At 35.6% G+C, this 18,263-nt stretch overlaps 3 protein-coding genes across 5 annotated transcripts; 1 reads left to right on the forward strand and 2 right to left on the reverse strand.

Annotated features, from left to right (window-relative positions):
- Positions 1 to 467: 467 nt before the first annotated feature.
- On the forward strand, positions 468 to 4,897 carry LOC133851139 (protein ALTERED PHOSPHATE STARVATION RESPONSE 1-like). 2 transcript variants are annotated; one of them, XM_062287449.1, is made up of 4 exons: positions 468 to 1,927; positions 2,391 to 2,608; positions 3,362 to 3,585; positions 3,911 to 4,897. In XM_062287449.1, exons 1-4 carry the CDS (start codon positions 988 to 990, stop codon positions 4,728 to 4,730), a joined length of 2,202 nt encoding a protein of 733 aa, XP_062143433.1. In that variant the 5' UTR covers positions 468 to 987; the 3' UTR covers positions 4,731 to 4,897. The 2 variants fall into 2 exon arrangements, with proteins under 2 accessions (XP_062143433.1, XP_062143432.1); XM_062287448.1 differs by having other exon boundaries at positions 469 to 1,927; positions 2,391 to 2,614.
- A 469-nt stretch (positions 4,898 to 5,366) lies between these two features.
- On the reverse strand, positions 5,367 to 9,169 carry LOC133851923 (probable serine/threonine-protein kinase PBL22). 2 transcript variants are annotated; one of them, XM_062288552.1, is made up of 7 exons: positions 8,744 to 9,169; positions 7,594 to 7,800; positions 7,370 to 7,435; positions 7,050 to 7,118; positions 6,844 to 6,903; positions 6,429 to 6,751; positions 5,367 to 6,018 (listed from the first exon to the last, which is right to left on the reverse strand). In XM_062288552.1, exons 1-7 carry the CDS (start codon positions 9,018 to 9,020, stop codon positions 5,563 to 5,565), a joined length of 1,458 nt encoding a protein of 485 aa, XP_062144536.1. In that variant the 5' UTR covers positions 9,021 to 9,169; the 3' UTR covers positions 5,367 to 5,562. The 2 variants fall into 2 exon arrangements, with proteins under 2 accessions (XP_062144536.1, XP_062144534.1); XM_062288550.1 differs by having other exon boundaries at positions 7,370 to 7,438.
- Positions 9,170 to 15,380: 6,211 nt separating this feature from the next.
- LOC133851612 (NEP1-interacting protein-like 1) lies at positions 15,381 to 17,639 on the reverse strand. The gene is made up of 5 exons (XM_062288104.1): positions 17,028 to 17,639; positions 16,300 to 16,478; positions 16,077 to 16,160; positions 15,822 to 15,989; positions 15,381 to 15,712 (listed from the first exon to the last, which is right to left on the reverse strand). Exons 1-5 carry the CDS (start codon positions 17,218 to 17,220, stop codon positions 15,590 to 15,592), a joined length of 747 nt encoding a protein of 248 aa, XP_062144088.1. The 5' UTR covers positions 17,221 to 17,639; the 3' UTR covers positions 15,381 to 15,589.
- Between the last annotated feature and the right edge of the window lie 624 nt (positions 17,640 to 18,263).

The following is an 18,263-nucleotide window of genomic DNA, read 5'->3' on the forward strand; positions in this document are numbered from 1 at the left end:
TTGTCCTCGTGACCACGTACAGTCCATTGTCTAGGTTTTAGCACTTAATGGTCAATTCAGGGCCTGAAGAGATCTTCGTCATATCTCAATCCTTAACTAGGATGAAGGATCCTCCAAAAGAAGGCTACAGGTAGGACTCTGCCATTGCAGATAAAACCAACTTTTCCCGCAACTCTTTGTAGAAAGATTGTTCGATCAATGGTTGTCGTGAGGTGAGGCTCACTGTACATCATCGATATCATCTCCTATATATTGTAGTCGAATGCAATCAACACTTTGTTGACCTCACTGGATTCTAATCGGACGGCACCAAATATATACCAGTAGGAACTTTTGATTATTGAAGACAAAATATCTTTTGCCGAGGTCAAGGTTCTTGCCGTCTCCTAGCAAAAAAACACTGTAGTTTCTTTCTCACCTGCGAAACGGCAACCTCAAAATGTATTTATGTTGCCATTATTATTTTACCAAATAGGGCCCGGTAGTCTCACACTCTTCTGCAACGCGTGATGGTACGTATCCACGAAAAGGAGAGTGAAACTCGTTCGTCATGCAATGGTTACTCTCTCTTTCTCTAGCTTTGAGCCTATGACCACTAAAATCCCTGCAAAATCTACAAAAATCTCTCAAAATTTGGCAGCTGAGAGTTACACTGCACTACAGAAGCATCTCTTTCCAGTTTCCACATTTCTTGCAGTACGTACTCTGAATTCTATTGCGATTATGCAATGGTTTGGCTTGAGACTTTCCAAAGAGAAACATTTACATGTTAGTTCATCTCGTTTTCCGACAAATCCATCTGTCTTCTAGAGTGTTTCTCACCTCATCTCCTTACTCCAAAACCTCTGCTAAAAACCAAAGCATCTAATCTCATTCAGTTGCAGCATGTGATTCTCTAAAACTTTTCAAGAACTTCATCTTTTAGTTAATATATTTGGGTAAGTGGGTAACTGATTCTGCAAAAACCCCACCGCTGAGTTTGAAGAGATGGGTTGTGCTGCGTCTAAGAAAGATGAAGAATACGACGTGGTGACGCTCTGTAAAGAGAGAAAGCGCTTGGTAAGATTGGCGGTAGAGCGGAGGTATGCGCTTGCAGATGCACATTTCAAGTATAATCACTCGCTGAATGCAGTAGCGGCCGCCATAAGGCTGTTTGTAGCTCGGCATTCCTCTCCATCTTCTCCCTTTTTTATCACCTTCCCTTCCTCTGCTTCTGAGATGACTGAAACCATTGCGCGTCCCACCTATCATTCTGCAGCTTTTTTAGATTCTTCTAAGGTAGAAAGAGAAATACAAGAACAAGAAGAAGAATGGGGAAACCGAGAAGCTAACAAAGAAGAAGAAGAATGGGGAAACCAAGAAGCTAACAAAGAAGAAGAAGAATGGGGAAACCAAGAAGCTAAAGAAGAAGAAGAAGAAGAAGGTGATGAGAACGAGTTTGAGGATGCAGAAGAAGGAGAAGAGGTCTGTGAGCATTTCTGTGGTGAGATGGCTCCGCCAATGGTAGCTGTACATAGAAATTTTGGGTGGGATTTCTACGATGCGTATGATGGGATGAGAACACAAGTGGTGAGTGGGTTGAGTCAAAGCTCTGATGAGGATCTGAGGGCGCTGAGAGAGGAAGAAGGGATTCCAGAGTTGGAGGAGGATGGAGAAAGAGATATAAGTGAGAGAAAGGTTGTGGATGTGAACAATGGTGAGGTTGGTGTGGTTGAGTCTGTGACAGAAGGGGATGATGTTAATGAGAGCCAAGAGGAGCATAATAGTTTTAGAATGATTGATACAGCACCAGATGGGAGGGAATTGTTGGAAGCATTGAAGGATGTTGAGGACCATTTTATTAGGGCTTATCATTCTGGTTTCGATGTTTCTAGGATGCTGGAGGCCAATAGAGTTCCAATGCAATCTGGTTTGGAGGAAATTAAAGGTGGGTTCTCTTCTCTTTCCTCTTTTTTCTTTGACAATTTCATAAATTAGTCTTTTCGTGACTTGTATGTGCTTGCTGTAGTTTTAAGATCAGTTGGTTTGAGTATGCGGTTTTAAAAATAGTAGTTTCAAAATGTGCACTTTTTTTAAAGCATAATTAAGTATCCGTTAAAATTGTGATTTGACCTTTAAAATTATAGTTTTACCTTTAAAACTTTACAATTTTGAAAATGCACCTCTTTATCTGTGATTTAAAAACGTAAAAAAATCTATTTTTTCAACCCATAAGTTTTTAAAAACGCACTCTAAATCGATACCAGAGGGCAAACATACTTTAAATTTGTTTCTATGGAGGGAAGAATCATTATTTTTGTTATGTGTTGGACATTGCTCATGTACCATCTTTCATCTTATCTTACGATTCTTACTTCATCTATTAATTCATTCATGACATTTGGGTGCAGAGAGCTCAAATAAGCTCATTCGGTCAATTACATGGAATCGATCAACCTCATCTCAGTCTTCTTCATGCAAAAGTCTCCTCTCATGTAGCTCCAAAAGTTCTTCGACGTGGACAGAGTTCAAAAATGATTTATTTGATGACTATGGTGGAATGGAATCCGGAAGCCATTCACTGACGCTGGGAAGGTTATATGCTTGGGAGAAGAAACTCTATGAGGAGGTGAAGGTAAACTCATTCTTATGCTTTCTTCAATTTTACAAATTCCTCCTAGTTTCCTACTGATTGATAAGTCTCTTCTACTAATTGTTGGCAGCCTTTGAGATGGACCCTCTTTAGTCTCTATTATTGTTATGTGGTAGATATGGATGATTAAAATTGATAGCCAGTCATCAAGGAACTTTAATCTGTTCTTTTGTTTTTTGTTGCCAATCTACTGTCTTGTTTAATGAACTGCAGTGTTCATGCCTTCCATTGAGCATTATTCTGAAGCACATTTCTTTCTCTTTTGAATTTGGTTGAAGTATTTATATGCTGTAGAAATGGACAAACTGAATGTGAATATGAATTGGAAATTTAGGTGCAACAAAGTGTATATCAACTCAAGACTAGAAAATCTTTGTTTCTAATGGGGGAAAACAGATGAGGGAGATTTTCAATGCTGTGAATGCCCTTTGGGAGGCTTAAGGATAAAAAAAAGAAGAAGAAGAAGAAGGAATAGGCCCTTTTGGAGTTAACATATGAGCAGCATATCTTTGTTTTTGGTTGAAACAGAGTTTTGAAATCAGGAGTGCTCAGCCTCCCATTTTGCAAAGCTTTTCAATTAATTAAAGTTTCTAACAGCTTTTCATTTTGGATTTAGAATTTGCTACCATAAAGCTATCGATTATGTGCTGCTGTAAACAATCTTGGTAATGTGAGATACATCCTACCATTTATCAACTTCCTTGAACATGTTTTAAATCATGTTCTCAGGCAGGAGATTTGACCAGGAAACTTTATGAGCGAAAATGCTCCCGTTTGAGGAACCTGGATGCCGGAGGAGATGGCCTATACTCTGGGGACAAAACCAGAGCTGAAGTAAAAGACTTACACGCCAGGATCTTGGTTGCAATTCGAAGTGCAGAATCAATCTCCCAAAGAATTCAGAAACTGAGAGATGAAGAGTTGCAACCACAACTTGTAGAGCTGATACATAGGTAATAAGGAAGTAGATGAGACAAATTAGTTGGTTAGATTTGAGAAACCTGAAATTTCAATTTAGTTTTATGATTGTTAAATCACCACTTATCGCAACACTATCCTTCACGTGTGAACCTAAGCTCATGTTAATAAGGGAGGACTAACACGTAGAATATTTAATTAAAATGCAAGGTGAATGACAGAGACAAGGTTCAATTTTGGAACTTTATTCTAATATCATGTTAAATCAGCACTTATCCCAAAAGTTTAAGTTGATAATAAATTGTATTCATTTAATTAATACTCTAACAATGATAACAACTATTTCTCCCACTTCTGCAGCCTTATGCGAATCTGGAAGATAGTGGTGGAATCACATGAAACCCAAAACCGAATCATGTATGAAGTTAATTCTTTTAACTGTCCTGCCTATGGGAAGTTCTGCAATGACTCTCACCGTCTTGCCACACTTCAGCTTGAAGCAGAAGTTCAAAATTGGCGTGCTTGCTTCACTGCATATGTTTCTTCACAGAAGGCATACATTGAAGCACTTCATGGTTGGCTATCCAAGTTCATTGCCCCTGAACTTGAATTCTACTCCAGAGATGGGTCTTCAGTCCCGCCGCATATTATCAGTGGGCCGCCGTTACTTGCAATCTGTCATGATTGGTTAGCGTGCCTGGAGAAGTTGCCAGAAAAATCAGTGACTTCTTCCATGAAAAGCTTGGGGAAGGATATTCGAGCTTTGTGGATCAAACAAGGAGAGGAGCAGCAACAGAAAAGGAAGGTGGATGGACTTGCCAAAGAACTTGACAGGAAGGTCCTGGCATTCCAGAGGGCAGAGAGCAGAATTCTTGAATCAAAGCTTCATGAGCAAGAATCAGAGGTAAATGTGCGGAGTCGGATTGAGTGTTTGACAGAGAGGAAAGCTATGTTAGATATGTTTAGGAAGAGGCTAGACGCTGAGAAAGCAAAGCACCATACTAGCATGCAAGAAACACAATTTACCACTGTAAATGGATTTCGGACTGGATTTTCTTCAGTTTTTGAGTCCTTGGCTGAGTTTTTTAAAGCTTCAGAGAAAATGTGTGCTGATCTTTTGACATTCAGCAAAAAAGCAAAGGTCGTGGATGAAAAGGTTGGCAACTCATCATACAACTAGAAGGAATGGGCTTTGAACGCTAGAGTTAAAGCTGATAATAGGTGAAAAGAAAAGATGGAAAAGGGTTTGGAGGGATGTTAAGATCTTTAATTAAATTGTATATTTGGTTGAGTTTTACAGCATTTTCTCCAAAAATAGTTATATAGCAACTTCTCTTATTCTCTATATACATGAAGTATTTGAACACTAGAGTTAAGATCTTTGTTGTTAGTTGTTGAATTATTTATTAAATAATTAAATTTTCCATTGACTTAATTTTTTTTTTTTTTTGATAAATGTTGATTTAACGTGGTATAAAAACAAATATTCTTGATTCGAGTTTTGTCTCCATCATTTATTTTATTTCAGTTAAATATTTTATTTATTGGGTCTTACTTATTGAGGGAAAGTTTGAGCATACATGTGAGAGAAGTGTTAAAGTATTGATTAAATGATTAAATGCACGTTCTTGGCGAAAGTATCAGCCAATTAAATCATTAAAAAAAAAAAAAAAAATCCCAAACCGATAAGAGAACGGAAAATGGGAGCTTTATCGAGAAGCTTTTGTCACATTTGGAATCAGGCAATGCTTGTTATTTTCTTGGGTAATTTTTATTTTGGGTTTGAAAAAAATGTGAACCGTTTCTGTGTTGTGACTTGTTTGGTAATGTATTTGTCTTGTTAATAAAAAAAAAAAAAAAATACAAAAGATGGAACACAAAAACCAAACACGGTTCTCTTACGCCGAGGGGTTTCGTTAAAGCTCAAACACGACTCGAGGGGGAAATTCAGCTTTCTATCTGCTGCATAATATATCGCATAGACAAGTCTTCTTCCGCATCCTCACGTAGTCCTAATTTCCGTTCAAGCTGTTCCTATCAAAGTCGACACTAAGACTATTATCTTCCAAACACCTTAAGCTTGCGCTTTGAAAGGAGAGGCTATCCATGTCCACATGAAACCTCTGAAAGCCAACGCCATTTACACTCACAAAGCTTTGAGAAAAATCGCGGTCCATTGATGTATGCGGCCCTTGGTCTATTGATCGAGAAGATGCACCGCGGCCGCTTGATGATCTTCCAGGACCCCTGATCGGGGGCTGTTTGTTGATGAAGTTTTCAACTGAATACAGGGCCTCTTCTAGTTCCCGCCACACCTGGGTCATTGTTGGGCGTTGTTTGGGTACTTCCATAACACATCTTAGGCCTAGTTGTCCCATCTTTAGCATCATCTCCATGTTGCATGGCTGTGATAGAAGATTAGCATCTAAAACATCTACAACGCTGCCTTGCTCTAAGCTTGGCCTTGCCTGCATTTTGTACATACGACACAGTCCCATTTTATTCAAAACTTTGTACAAGAGTTAATGCCTTAATGGCTATTCATTCATGCTAGGTTGAAATCTTCATGAATTTCTAGCCCGAATTTCAGAAAATTCAGGCGGGGAATGAAAGAGGGGACCCCGAGTCCCAAGGTGCTGAGAGGTGGGTCCTGCAACCCAAATTCCCCAAAAATTTTAAGAGACCTTGAGTCCTGATGTGTTGAGCAGGCGAATTATGCACCCCAAATTGCCAAAAAACTTACCTCAGCACTTTGAAGCCCGAGATTCCCTATCTCATTTCCTTTCCGAATTTCTTGAAATCTGAGTAGGGAATTTCAGGATTCCGGTCTAATGAATAAAACATTTTATGATTGAGGCTAGATTCTTGGATTGCTTACCCATTCAATGATATGATAGTTGGATCGATTTTGGCCTGTGTAAACGGCAGGCCGAGCGGCAACAAGTTGCAGTAGAATAACACCAAAGCTATAGACATCACTGAATGGAGTCAAATGGAAGCTCGAACAGTAAGCAGGATCCATGTATCCTGGTGTCCCTTTGACTTGGCTACTGACATGAGATTGGTCCCCAGTAGGTCCTGATTTGACCAACCCGAAATCTGAAACCTTGGCTTCGAACCCATCTCCGATTAAGATGTTACTTAGTTTTATGTCCCGGTGGATTATGCTAGGCTTTACCCCTTCGTGCAAATGAGCAATGCCTGTCAATTTTTAAACCAAATTTATTGATTTTTTTTTTTTTGTTTATTAATTTCCATATATTAATGCGGAAATTATTATGTGAGGAACGAACCTTTAGCTGCTCCAATGGCTATAGTTGCCCTCTGCCTCCAAGTTAAGCTCTCTCTTCTTCCTGCTTAGTAATGCACAGTAAGTCAACAGATAAACATAACGAGAAATGTCAGAAACTACACTTTTATCATACCATGTGTCACTAGCAATCAGGTTTTGTTGAAAAGACATATCAAATGGCTGATTGGCACCACATCAACAACTTACCCGTAATGTACTCAAGCAGAGAACCATTTGGTACATATTCATAAACTAATAATCTTCCCCCTTTTGCTCCTGTTCAAGGTATAAATTAAGAAAGTTAATAAACACAAAGAGAGGGCAACATCGGGATATAGTTTGTACATGGATATCTTCTTCTTCTTCTTCTTCTTCTTCTTCTTCTCTCTCTCTCTTGAATATTATTTGCACTTCCATTGCTCCATATTTTGTATATATACATCAGCATAAGGTTCTATCGGCTTAAGTTTTTGGAACAACAAGTGATTTACTGATACTTCTTGGGTGATATATATATAGTTACGTACCTGGTTGTTCACAAAATCCCACCAGACCAACAAGGTTCCTGTGTCTGACTTTTGACAGTAGCCTCACTTCTATTCAAGAAAACACTACACACAATTATTTACCTTCTTTTTTCTTTTCTTTTCTTTTTTTTTTTTTTCTGGGAAGGAAGAAATTCAAATTTCAAACCCTGTGCATGCATATATGTTTGAACAAATATGTTAAAACAGCAATATTTGAAGCTCACCATTTCTGAATTCTTCACCGCTCAGGTTTGAGCCAGCATGGGGGCTCTTAATTGCCAGTACTGCTCCTTCTATGCCAAAGGTCCCCTTGTAGACATTCCCAAATGCACCAGACCCCAACAAGCAATCTTGGTTGAAATTGTTGGTAGCCTTCACTAGTTCCTCCGACTGGAATCGCCTCAATTTTATACTCTCATCTTTCAAGCTTCCTAATTGTTATTTTCCCCAATCATAATTCACAGTAATAAGCACAAAGAATGCTACAAACAATTTCAAAGCAGAATGAATTCTTTTCGATTCATATTTTCAGGTCATGGTTTAGTGGCACTCCACACTTGTTCATATTACTAATAGTTTAGGATTGTCGAGATCGACTCCAGACCATGCAATTTAGTGAAAAGTAAAAGAAAAGAGAGAGAAAACAAAATATATAGAATTTCCGTGCTTAGACAATAATAATATGCCTACGTCTACGGGAGCGAGTACGATTAATTTCACTATGTCAAAAATATATCGTTTCCCGAAAGGACAGAACTAAAATTTCTCTTATTAGGCAGGGCCAAAACATGAATGAATGACCAAGTTTGATTTTGATAGGAGCTAAACTTAACTTTTTTAGGCCAAAAAATATATATACTTAACTATGTATAAATATTTTAAGTGTTTTTTGCTATATATAAATATTTAACCATAAATACATAAATATTTTAACCATATGATTATATATAAATTTGTAAATAAAAGAGGGGGAGTGGGGTCATGGCCCTTACCACCCCCCTTAGTTTTCTCTTTGGTCTTCAGTTAAAACACTAACATTGTACGTTGAAATTCTCAATATACCCTTGCCCATATTGGGGGCAAAAAGGGGCCCCTTCTAATTTCTTCTCTGGTCTCTAGTTAAAACCTTAACACAGTACATTGAAATTCTCAGTATACCCTTATCCATACTTGGAGGGCTTTGGCACATGCATCTCTCAACCTATTATTCGACTCTGGCATAACATACAAAAATTAACCAATACTACTACTTCCTCGTTCCGAATATGAGCCATCATCTCTAACATTGGCGTTGATAATCATTCACAAAAGTGCATGCATAACCTTTTTTTAATTTTATGAAGAAAGTTATATTCGAACAAAAAGATTACACACCTTTCTGCCTGTAACGTCGCTTGAGAATTGGAAAGAGTACCCTTTTGTATAAGAAGTAAGACAAGACAACCACCAAAACAATAAGAATGCCGAGTATAAGTCTTCCCAACAAATGGCTATGACCGTTGTCTGAAGGCGGCGGTGATGGCGTTGGCAATGGCAATGGTGATGGCGATGGCGATGCTGGTGAAGGCGGTGGTGATGGCGTTGACAATGGCAATGGCAATAGCGATAGCGATGCTCGTGAAGGCGCTACAGAAGGTTGTGTAGCTTCCATTACAGCTCGTATGTATATATGGTCCTGATCTTCTAAAAAGAAAGTGAAGTAATTAAGTGATCTTTAACATGAACACACATTCTTCCATAATTTCATGAAATTGCTTCGTTGAAGATAAGGAGAGAGTGGGGATCGAATATGAAGGGTACATCGATGTACGTGGTATATACAAAAACATTAAACAACTGCCGGCTGTCTATATTTTTGCAGAGTCGATCGCTTTCCATGTCTCGCTTGTGACTTGGTCAGTTGGTCTTCGATCTCTTCAGACGGCACATAGGCCAAAATAGCATGTACATGTACATATACGTCTATGTCTACGTCTACGTCTACGTAAACTCATGCATGTACAACTTAGTTGCCCGAGGAGGCACTTAATCTCCATGCTTCTGGAGGGGTTTTTTTTTTTCTTTCTTTTACTAAAAGGAAAAAAAAAATTACAATAAGAAGGGGGTGAGAGACCCGAATACATACACCCTACAGTCATAACAATGTGAGAAATAAAAATTAAAACGGAAAATGATTTGAAAATGATCGAGTCTCATAGTCCATTAACCAAAAGGTTGAGGAGAGGCTCACCTTGATGGCGGAATTTGTAAAGCGAATTAATGCATAGCATGAATATAAAATTATATAGGTCAAGTCTAATCAATTTATTTAGGATCCGTTTGGGTTTGCGATTTCAAAAAATGTAATTTAAAATAACGATTTTAAAATATACGATTTTAAAAAATAATTTTTAAAAATGCAATTAAGTGTTTATTAAAATCGCAGTTTACCCTTTAAAATTATGCGTTTTTCAAAAAGCGTCATCTTATTTGCGATTTGAAAATGCAGATTTTCTGCTTTTTCAAATCGTAATTTTTAAAAACGTAGTTTTCAAACGATTTATGTTCTATGATTTAATTTAAAATTACATTTTTTGTCTATAAAAATCACAATTCTAAACACACCCTTAATTAAATAGGTTAAACCTATTAAACTAACCTCTTAATTTCTTGGAAAGTTCATATTTCGTATAAAAAAATTATAAGAATTGATAAGTGACACGACAGCAAATCTTTGGTATACGTACAAAAGTTGTGCGAGTCCATAAGTGTCTCCATCATAGCATCAATTATTCAATTTTATACATTGTATTTTAAATGATTCGTACGTGCATGGTGTAAAGTAATATTTCATGAAAATATATATATTTTTTTTTGGATGAATAAAAACATTAAATATTGGACCAGCTGGTTACCCACAAGCTTTAATTAATTTCTTAATTAGAGGCAAGATATTATTCTAGGTTTCTGATAAGAAGAACAAGGCACTGAATTCTCTGTGTATCGATCTTCAATGCTATGGGGCGGATTCATTCAACCAGTTTAGAGTCACAATTGATATTAATGTTAAACCATTAAAAAGGGAATATTGCGACTGATTGCACCGTTTGATGTATTTTAGTAATTGTTTGACTTAATAATTACCAACTAATTTACTTTCATTAGTCATTGTTCCACTTAATTTATCGAATAATTTAATAATCACATATTTTAATTTTGGATTTTTTTTGTCGTGCTCTCATGGATTACAGGGGTATGCAAGATTCCCACGAAAAGACAACACTAAAATACGTTTTATAGGAAAGCATATAAAGATTTTTTCATCCTATTAGAGACATATATATATATATATATATATATTGTAAAACTTCGAGTATGGAAAAGGTTCAACCTAATAGAGCTAGTTACCGTGTTAAGAGGGTTAGACTTTAGAGTCTTAGAGATGCTGGAGGAAGAATACAATTAGCTGTGCCACATATGTACTTGTAAAACTTTGAGTATGGAAAAGGTTCAACCTAATAGAGCTAGTTACCTTGTTAAGAGGGTTAGACTCTAGAGTCGTAGAGATGCTGGAGGAAGAATACAATTAGTTGTGCCACATATGTACATGATCATATTCTTCTTTGTGATTTTTGTGGGAATTGCTTTTAAGCTGATGTAATCCTAATCGGTAAGGATTACATCTTTATCTAAATAGTTATCTATTCTAAATAGGAGTAGTAGTTGAATAAGAGTCTTATCTCTTCTATCCAGAGAAGATAAGGAGTTAGGGATGTAGTAATCGAGCCGAGCCGAGTCAAATTTTAAGATTTTAAAACTTGCTCGTTTATGAATCGAGCTTAAATAGTCGAGTTCGAGTTCGAGCCAAACTATAAAATGCGTGTTCAAGCTCGACTCATTTAAAACTCAGACGAGCTCGAGCTCGAGCTCGTTAAGAATAACATTTGAGCCGAGCCGAGCCGGGTTACTCGATAAGCTTAGCTCAACTAGAACTCGTGGTAGACTATTAAATTTTTCAATGTGTGATCAAAACGGAGTTCAAGCCCGAGTTTGTGAATAACCTCTATACTAACTATTAATAACTTAATATGTTAGCTAAACATACTAAATATTATTATCAAAGTATTATAATTAATATGTAATACAATATTTACTTAGTTAGTATACTATATGCTTATTTAGTATATATATATATATATATATATATATATATATAAATATCGAGTAACATATAATTAATTACATTTACTTAGTATATGTTAATTAATTAGATAATATGTTAGTTTATGAACTAACTAGTTAATATGTTAACTAATGCACACACATAAATATTAAGTAACATATATTACTTAATTATTAATATCCGTGCTTAAATTTTCATAACTCATTTTTAGTAATATATAATAGATATGAACGAGCTAACGAGTCAGACTAACAAGCTAGGTGAGCGATCCGGTCGAGCTTTAAACGAGCTAAGCTCACGAGCCTCTATCGAGTTTTTCGAGCGAGTTGGGTATGTATCATTTACTAATCGAGCAGGTTTCTATAGTAATGAGCGAGTTTTTATAGTATCGAGCTCGAATTCGGATCGAACTAAACCAAGCGGGTTGTTAAATGGACTGGTTTATTTACATCCTTACAAGGAGTGATTAGTTTCAATTAAAGCTCTCTTGGAAAAGCAGTAAGATTCTAGCCAGTTGAATAATAGAAGTAGTGCAATTCTATCTATAATAGAATTACACTCCTATTTTAGTATTGTTAACCTATTTGTTTATTTAAGGAAGAAAAAAATGAAATAATAAGCAAGTTGATTATTGTTATGTAAAATATAGTAAAGCAGTAAGATTCTAGCTAGTTGAATGATAGAAGTAGTGCAATTCTATCTATAATAGAATTATACTCCTATTTTAGTATTGTTAACCTATTTGTTTATTTAAGGAAGAAAATAATGAAATAATAAGCAAGTTGATTATTGTTATGTAAAATACAGTTTACTGTATTTTTTGGGAGATCAAGCTTTCTCAAATTAATTATTTGAGATCACGGTTTACTCGAACAAGCCAATATATCATTTTCCTGTGTTTTGTGATCAATTGGTTCACATCATAAGCATGCTCACCTGTGGCTGATCATGAGGACTAGAAGCTATTCCCCCCCCCCCCCCCCCCCCCCCCCCCCACCCCCACCCCCACCCCCACCCCCACCAACACACAACACACACAAAAAATAAATAAAATAAAAAACCTTTAGTTCTACTTCTATCCTTGATGATGACCGTTATCTGCGTGCTGATGTAACAATCGAAAGTGCCTATAAGGAGAGAAAAAATTAGCAAAATAAATAGCTTGTAGGCCGGTGGAAGATAACTTTAATGCGGTATGCATTAATCAAAGAGAATAATCTTAAGGAAAGTAAATCGGAAGGAAGGAGGCGAAAAGTTTCCTTTTACCAAACATATGTTGCTCTTTATAACGAATTTTGCCATAAAATTTAATTATAACTGTTTGCCATGTGTTACGCTTTCATTGGAGGTTCCTTTATGAGAATGAGAGGATTCAGTGTAGCTGGTTTAAAGTTTCGAATTGGTTGGTTGATTGATAGGGTATTGAGTCCTTTGGCCCAACAGGAACCATATAATTAATTTCCTACAAACGAACAACTCTAGAGACTACATGAACCTTTGACTAATTAAATATTGCCCTGAAGGTGAAGGCACGATTGGAGAACGTGAGAATATCACATGAATACGTTCATTTTTTAAATTTAAAAAAAAAAAAAAAAAAAAAAAAAAAAAAAAAAAACAAGGTGAAGGTATGCCATCCTCACGTTAATGAAGTCAAAGTGCTGGTTAAGACTTGAGAAGCATCGAGAAGATAAGAAAAAAGCTTTTGCCTTTTGTGGTGCAAGTTAATTGCCGTGTTGTAGGTGCATGAATTTTCGTCCACCTAATTCATTAAGCATATGTATTTGTAATATATGTAATTTTTTTATGTATTTTAAATATAATATATGATTTTCACATTTCATTCACTTGTATAGACTCTTATCAGTTTAAAGAGACTGATTGGGAAGAACGAAAATTTGTCCCTCATTTATTTAGGAGAGTTGTTAAAAAAAAAAAATTAAAAATTAAAAGGCATGCACATAGGGCAAGGCAACTAGGCAAGGGCCAGAACCTCGTTGGGGCTCCCCTCCAAAAAAAAAAAAAAATGCTCCAACAGTTAGTCGGCCAGTCCCATGATTTTTTTTTTTTTTTATAAACCTATTTACAAATTTTTAAAAAATAACTTTTCACCTCCCCAAAAAATATTATTTTAATTTTGCCCCTAGATCTAAAGTTCCAGTTTCACCCCTGCACACAGGAACTTGGGAAAGAAAAATGTTCCAGAGGCAATAAAATATTCTTTGTTTTCTTTATTATGGAAGTTATACCTATAAATTCTATGGAGGATTGGAGGTTCAACCACCTACAAGGCTACAACTTACAAGTATACTATTTATAAGAAAATATAAAGTATTATTTGAACTAAACTTCTTTATCGTTATTGCTTGTAAGAAAATACTATAAATTATTGACGTTATAATTCATACCTGAGAAAATAGAAGTTAATTACTTTATTGGTCCAGTGCTTTCTTTCTTCTTTTTTCCCCTTTGAGTTTCCTCCTACTCATTTGCCTTCCTTTTTTTCTTTTTTTTGAGAGTTTCCTCGATCTGGTTTTGCCTGTTTTTGTTTTTGGATATTTATTTTATTAAAGCTTAATTAAGTAATTAAATTTACCTCTTCTTATTAAGAAAAATGGTAATTTAATATGATATTGTTAAAGCAAAATTCTTGAGTTCGAACCTTGTTTTTTTCCTATTAGCTTAAGTTTTTGAGATAAATTGTAATTTAACTTTTTTTTTTTTTTTTTTTGGCCATACAAAAAGTGAACTTACCGAAACAAACTATCTATTAAGCCTAGGTTTATTGGTCTTGTTTTGATTTAGTTATTGTTGTGTTTTCTTGTTTGTACCTCCTCTGTTGTGTTTTGATATCTCCAATGACATTCATGGGCATCCTATGAGCAAAGGAAAATGATTATTGCATAATAGTTGTGCAAGGTCTTAGAGACATGGAGTGAATCCTATGTAGTGAGTTCTATCACATGGGTCCCACGTGAGACCCATCCCATGTATCTAGAGTGGTGCACAACAGTTGCACAACTATTGTGCACCAATCACTCCTCGTTGGCAAAATCTGAGCCAAGATTAATTACGAACCCAATATATGTCTATCATCGTCCGGCATATTTATCACAGGAATCCATCGTTTGTTACACTCATAAATGAGAGATGAATAAATTTATGAGTACACCAAAAAGAAAAGTAAAAAATAAATAAAAAAATCACGATTTAAATTTTATTTTGCCACATTTAATGGTGTGAATGATATCACGTCATTTATATGTCCTTAAATTTGTAAAATTTAATATGCACCATGAAATGGTTCTAATGGAGAGGATTCGGATCCTATAAACTCATAAGACAGTCCACATGAGTGTGCTAATAAGAGTACTACAGCTTTTAGCCTTTTACTACATTTCTTTTATAAACTGAAATGATTAAACGAAAAAATTGAGTTGTCAATTTAATTAATTAGTATTTGGACTATACTCTTAATCATTTGATTCATTTCACCAATTATAAATTGTTACATCAATTTACACAGAAATTGTAGTGCCCCAAGTATTTTTCAAAAAAATAAAACAAGATTTCACAAGTACATTTTAATTATTTTGTGGCTGAATGATAAGTATCACCATTCACCTCAGTTTGTAAAGAATTTGTATTAAAAGCTATAATATTTATAAAAAAAATGCTATATACTACACCCTAATAAAGGCGAATCTAATAGTCTGTATTAGCATCAATAACAAATACCAATACAGTAATTAGAAATTGTAACAGTACTAATAGCCCTGTTTAATTTTCTAGTTTGGTGTGTTTGCCCGCAAACAGCAGAAAGGAATGAAACAAAGGGAGGTGACTGCATATCAAAAGAAGCAATGAGAACTGTCATAACTCAAAAAAAAAATTTACATGATCGCCAATGTGAAGTACAATGATCTAACTCATAACGTGGTAAGCTCCAACTACCAGAGCAACAATGTAACAACAAAATACAAATGCCCTAAGAGTTAAATAACTGTATAAATAATAAAAGAAAACTTTCTTCAGTTTGTAATTTACAGAAATAATGTTCACAGATCCCTTCTGCATAAGGGGCAGGAACCATGCCTAAGGAGCCACCTATCTATGCAAGGTAGGTGAAACAGGTGATGGCAATGAGGCAAGCATCTAACTGTCTCTCCGAGCTGAAAGTCCTGAATATGCAGAAATTCACAATGTCGATTAGATAAGCATATTTCACAACTTGTCTATGAGAAAGTAAAAAAAAAAAAAATATAAAAAAAATGAAAATTATGGCTGAACCTGAAGGCACACTGAACAAGAGACCTCCTCTCCAGAAGCATCTACATTGTCATTCTTTGTAATTATGATCTTTGGGATCATTTCAACTGAATCTCCTGGCAAACCCTTGGCCCCGCCAGTGTCAAAGATGTTAGGGATTTCATCAAAGCTTGTTTCAACAGCACCCATCTGATTAAGCACAACGAAATTGTAAGCAAATGAGAACATATCGGCATAATCCACCAAGGAGTACTACTATTTGCATTGCATCATTACCTGACTTTGCACTGCACTTAGCATGGCCGGACCGATCCGCTCGCGAACAAGTCTCCCACTTAGAAGGCTTGCAATGACATCAATCTGTACAATTTATATGGAATCATGAATTGGGTACTTAGGGTTAGCCAAATATGAACAAACAAATCTCTAATTCTTTCTTCGTCTAAACCAACACTATATCACGATAATTGACATTGAGGATGGGAGCTAAACTGCTTACCAAGTAGAGGAGACACCCAATACCGGATTCATCTGATTGCCAAAGAACAAGAGAAGATTCAAAGACTTCAATGGAGAAAACAGCTCCAGATATTGCTCCAACGGCAGCCCCTCTAACAAAGCCACTTTCGGTCTCTTGGCCTATCAAAGCTCCAGTCATAGCTCCTAATAAGGTGCCCACTGCCAACACAAATGCCATTTCCTTCAGCATCAATCTTAGGAAAAGAAGTAGTATTCAGAAATGAAGGTACTTTATGTCTTCATTCGTCTAAGGAAACATGCAAGATTACACTTAATTCTGGATGTATTTTGAACATAGATTAAGGGCAACAAATTCCACACCCCTTTGTCTACATGCTTAACTTGTTCTCTTCGATTGTACTCAGAATCCAACCAAAAATATTATGTACCCCACCCACATATCATTATCCCCATAAAGCTCATTTCCGTCTTCAATAAATTCCGATCAATTTTAGTTTTTAAATCCAATTTTCTAAAGGAATCAAACCCCAAAATGAGAAAAAAAAAAAAAAAAAAAACAAGCAGTTTACCATGGTAATAGGGATCATTATACCAAGACAAAACCCAAAAATCCAATTTATTGCAAGACCCATTTCAGAAAACAAAATCAGATCAACAATCAAATGCCAATTCATGGGCATAATCCATGTAGAACATGCTGTTCAAGAAAACAATGAAAGAGATCGAAAAAGGAAGAGACAAACCAACCTAATGCAAAGAAGAAGGTGAAGATCGCAGAGAAGATGTTCCCAATAACCGCAGACACCGCGAAATGGAAGGTTTCTCTAACTCTTTCAAAGAAATTCACAAACATAGACGATGAGGAGGAGGCTAAGACAGATGGGTGTGCAATAAGATCCATTGTCCGGGTAATCAGGATTTGTACGAGAATAAAGCACATAAAGCTGGGTCTTGTACGCCTTTGTCTTAAAGATTTGCTCCAAAGGTCTAATATAAATAATAAAGGAAGAAATGGGTATATGCTTAGTCCCTAAGGGAAAAGAGAAATATCGGAAAGAGACTATACATCAACCACCTTGCATTTAAAGCTTTATTATCGTTTTCCTTCATGCAACTCTCTCTCTCTCTCTCTCTCTCTAACTGCTTTCTACCAAAGTTCCCATTTTTTCTTCTTGTGGATCAAAGAAATTGTAGGCTTGATGTAGAATATGAACTATGAAGCTTCTTTTGGGTCTTGAGGATTCGATGTGGTCTGCAGGGAATTGTTCGTCCACAAATTAATAACAAGCAAATTGTTGATTTTTTCTGTCACTCATTTCCCATGAGGGAGAGAGAGAGACAGTCAATGTGGGGATGGTACAAGTGGTACGACCTTGTGTTTTTACTTTCGAAAATCACATATACCCTAAAGGGAAAGGTTACTTTCACTGCAAGCGTCAAACATGTGCACTCATCTCTTTCGCATGAAGTTGGGGCTTAGTGTGTGGACTTCACTATCATGTAAAAGTTAAAATACTACACAAATGTTATTGTGCTTCTCAAATTATCAATTATTTCAATATTTTTTTAAACTATCAAACAATATTATTGTCTCTCAATGAAAAAATATCCTTCATCAAATTATAAAAATTCTTAAAATTATATAAAAACAAAAAAAAAAACAAAAATTATTTTTAAAATAAAAACGAAATCAAAAAAAAAATCAAAAACCAAGGTTTTTCATTTTTTTTTTTTTATATATTTTTCAGTTTGGGCCACCCCTAGGATTTTCATTTTCTCTTCTTTTTTTTTTAATTTTTGTTTTTATTTTCAATCTTTCCAAAAAAAATTGATTTTTTTTTTTTAAATTGATTTTTTTTTTTTTAGTTTTTTTTCGAATTTATAAGGATATATTTGTCTTATTTAAGCTTTTTTAAGATTATTTTTATCTTTTTGTTAGCTTTAGGAGGACGTTAACATAATTAATAATTTGGAAAGAACATT

Source organism: Alnus glutinosa, chromosome 12 (genome assembly GCF_958979055.1).
Source record: "Alnus glutinosa chromosome 12, dhAlnGlut1.1, whole genome shotgun sequence".
Classification (NCBI taxonomy): domain Eukaryota; kingdom Viridiplantae; phylum Streptophyta; class Magnoliopsida; order Fagales; family Betulaceae; genus Alnus; species Alnus glutinosa.

Bases quoted from the DNA above. Each gene is read 5' to 3' on its own strand.
- LOC133851612 (XM_062288104.1), bottom strand. From the start codon at position 17,220: ATGTGCTTTATTCTCGTACAAATCCTGATTACCCGGACAATGGATCTT. The intron at 16,479-17,027 runs GTTGGTTTGTCT...TTGTGTTGGCAG, and splicing joins CACCTTCTTCTTTGCATTAG to TGGGCACCTTATTAGGAGCT. The intron at 16,161-16,299 runs GTAAGCAGTTTA...TAAATTGTACAG, and splicing joins TTGGGTGTCTCCTCTACTTG to ATTGATGTCATTGCAAGCCT.
- LOC133851923 (XM_062288550.1), bottom strand. From the start codon at position 9,020: ATGGAAGCTACACAACCTTCTGTAGCGCCTTCACGAGCATCGCTATCG. The intron at 7,119-7,369 runs GTACGTAACTAT...TACCTTGAACAG, and splicing joins GGGATTTTGTGAACAACCAG to GAGCAAAAGGGGGAAGATTA. The intron at 6,752-6,843 runs GTTCGTTCCTCA...AAAAATTGACAG, and splicing joins AGCCATTGGAGCAGCTAAAG to GCATTGCTCATTTGCACGAA.
- LOC133851139 (XM_062287448.1), top strand. From the start codon at position 988: ATGGGTTGTGCTGCGTCTAAGAAAGATGAAGAATACGACGTGGTGACG. The intron at 2,615-3,361 runs GTAAACTCATTC...TCATGTTCTCAG, and splicing joins AACTCTATGAGGAGGTGAAG to GCAGGAGATTTGACCAGGAA. The intron at 3,586-3,910 runs GTAATAAGGAAG...CCACTTCTGCAG, and splicing joins CTTGTAGAGCTGATACATAG to CCTTATGCGAATCTGGAAGA.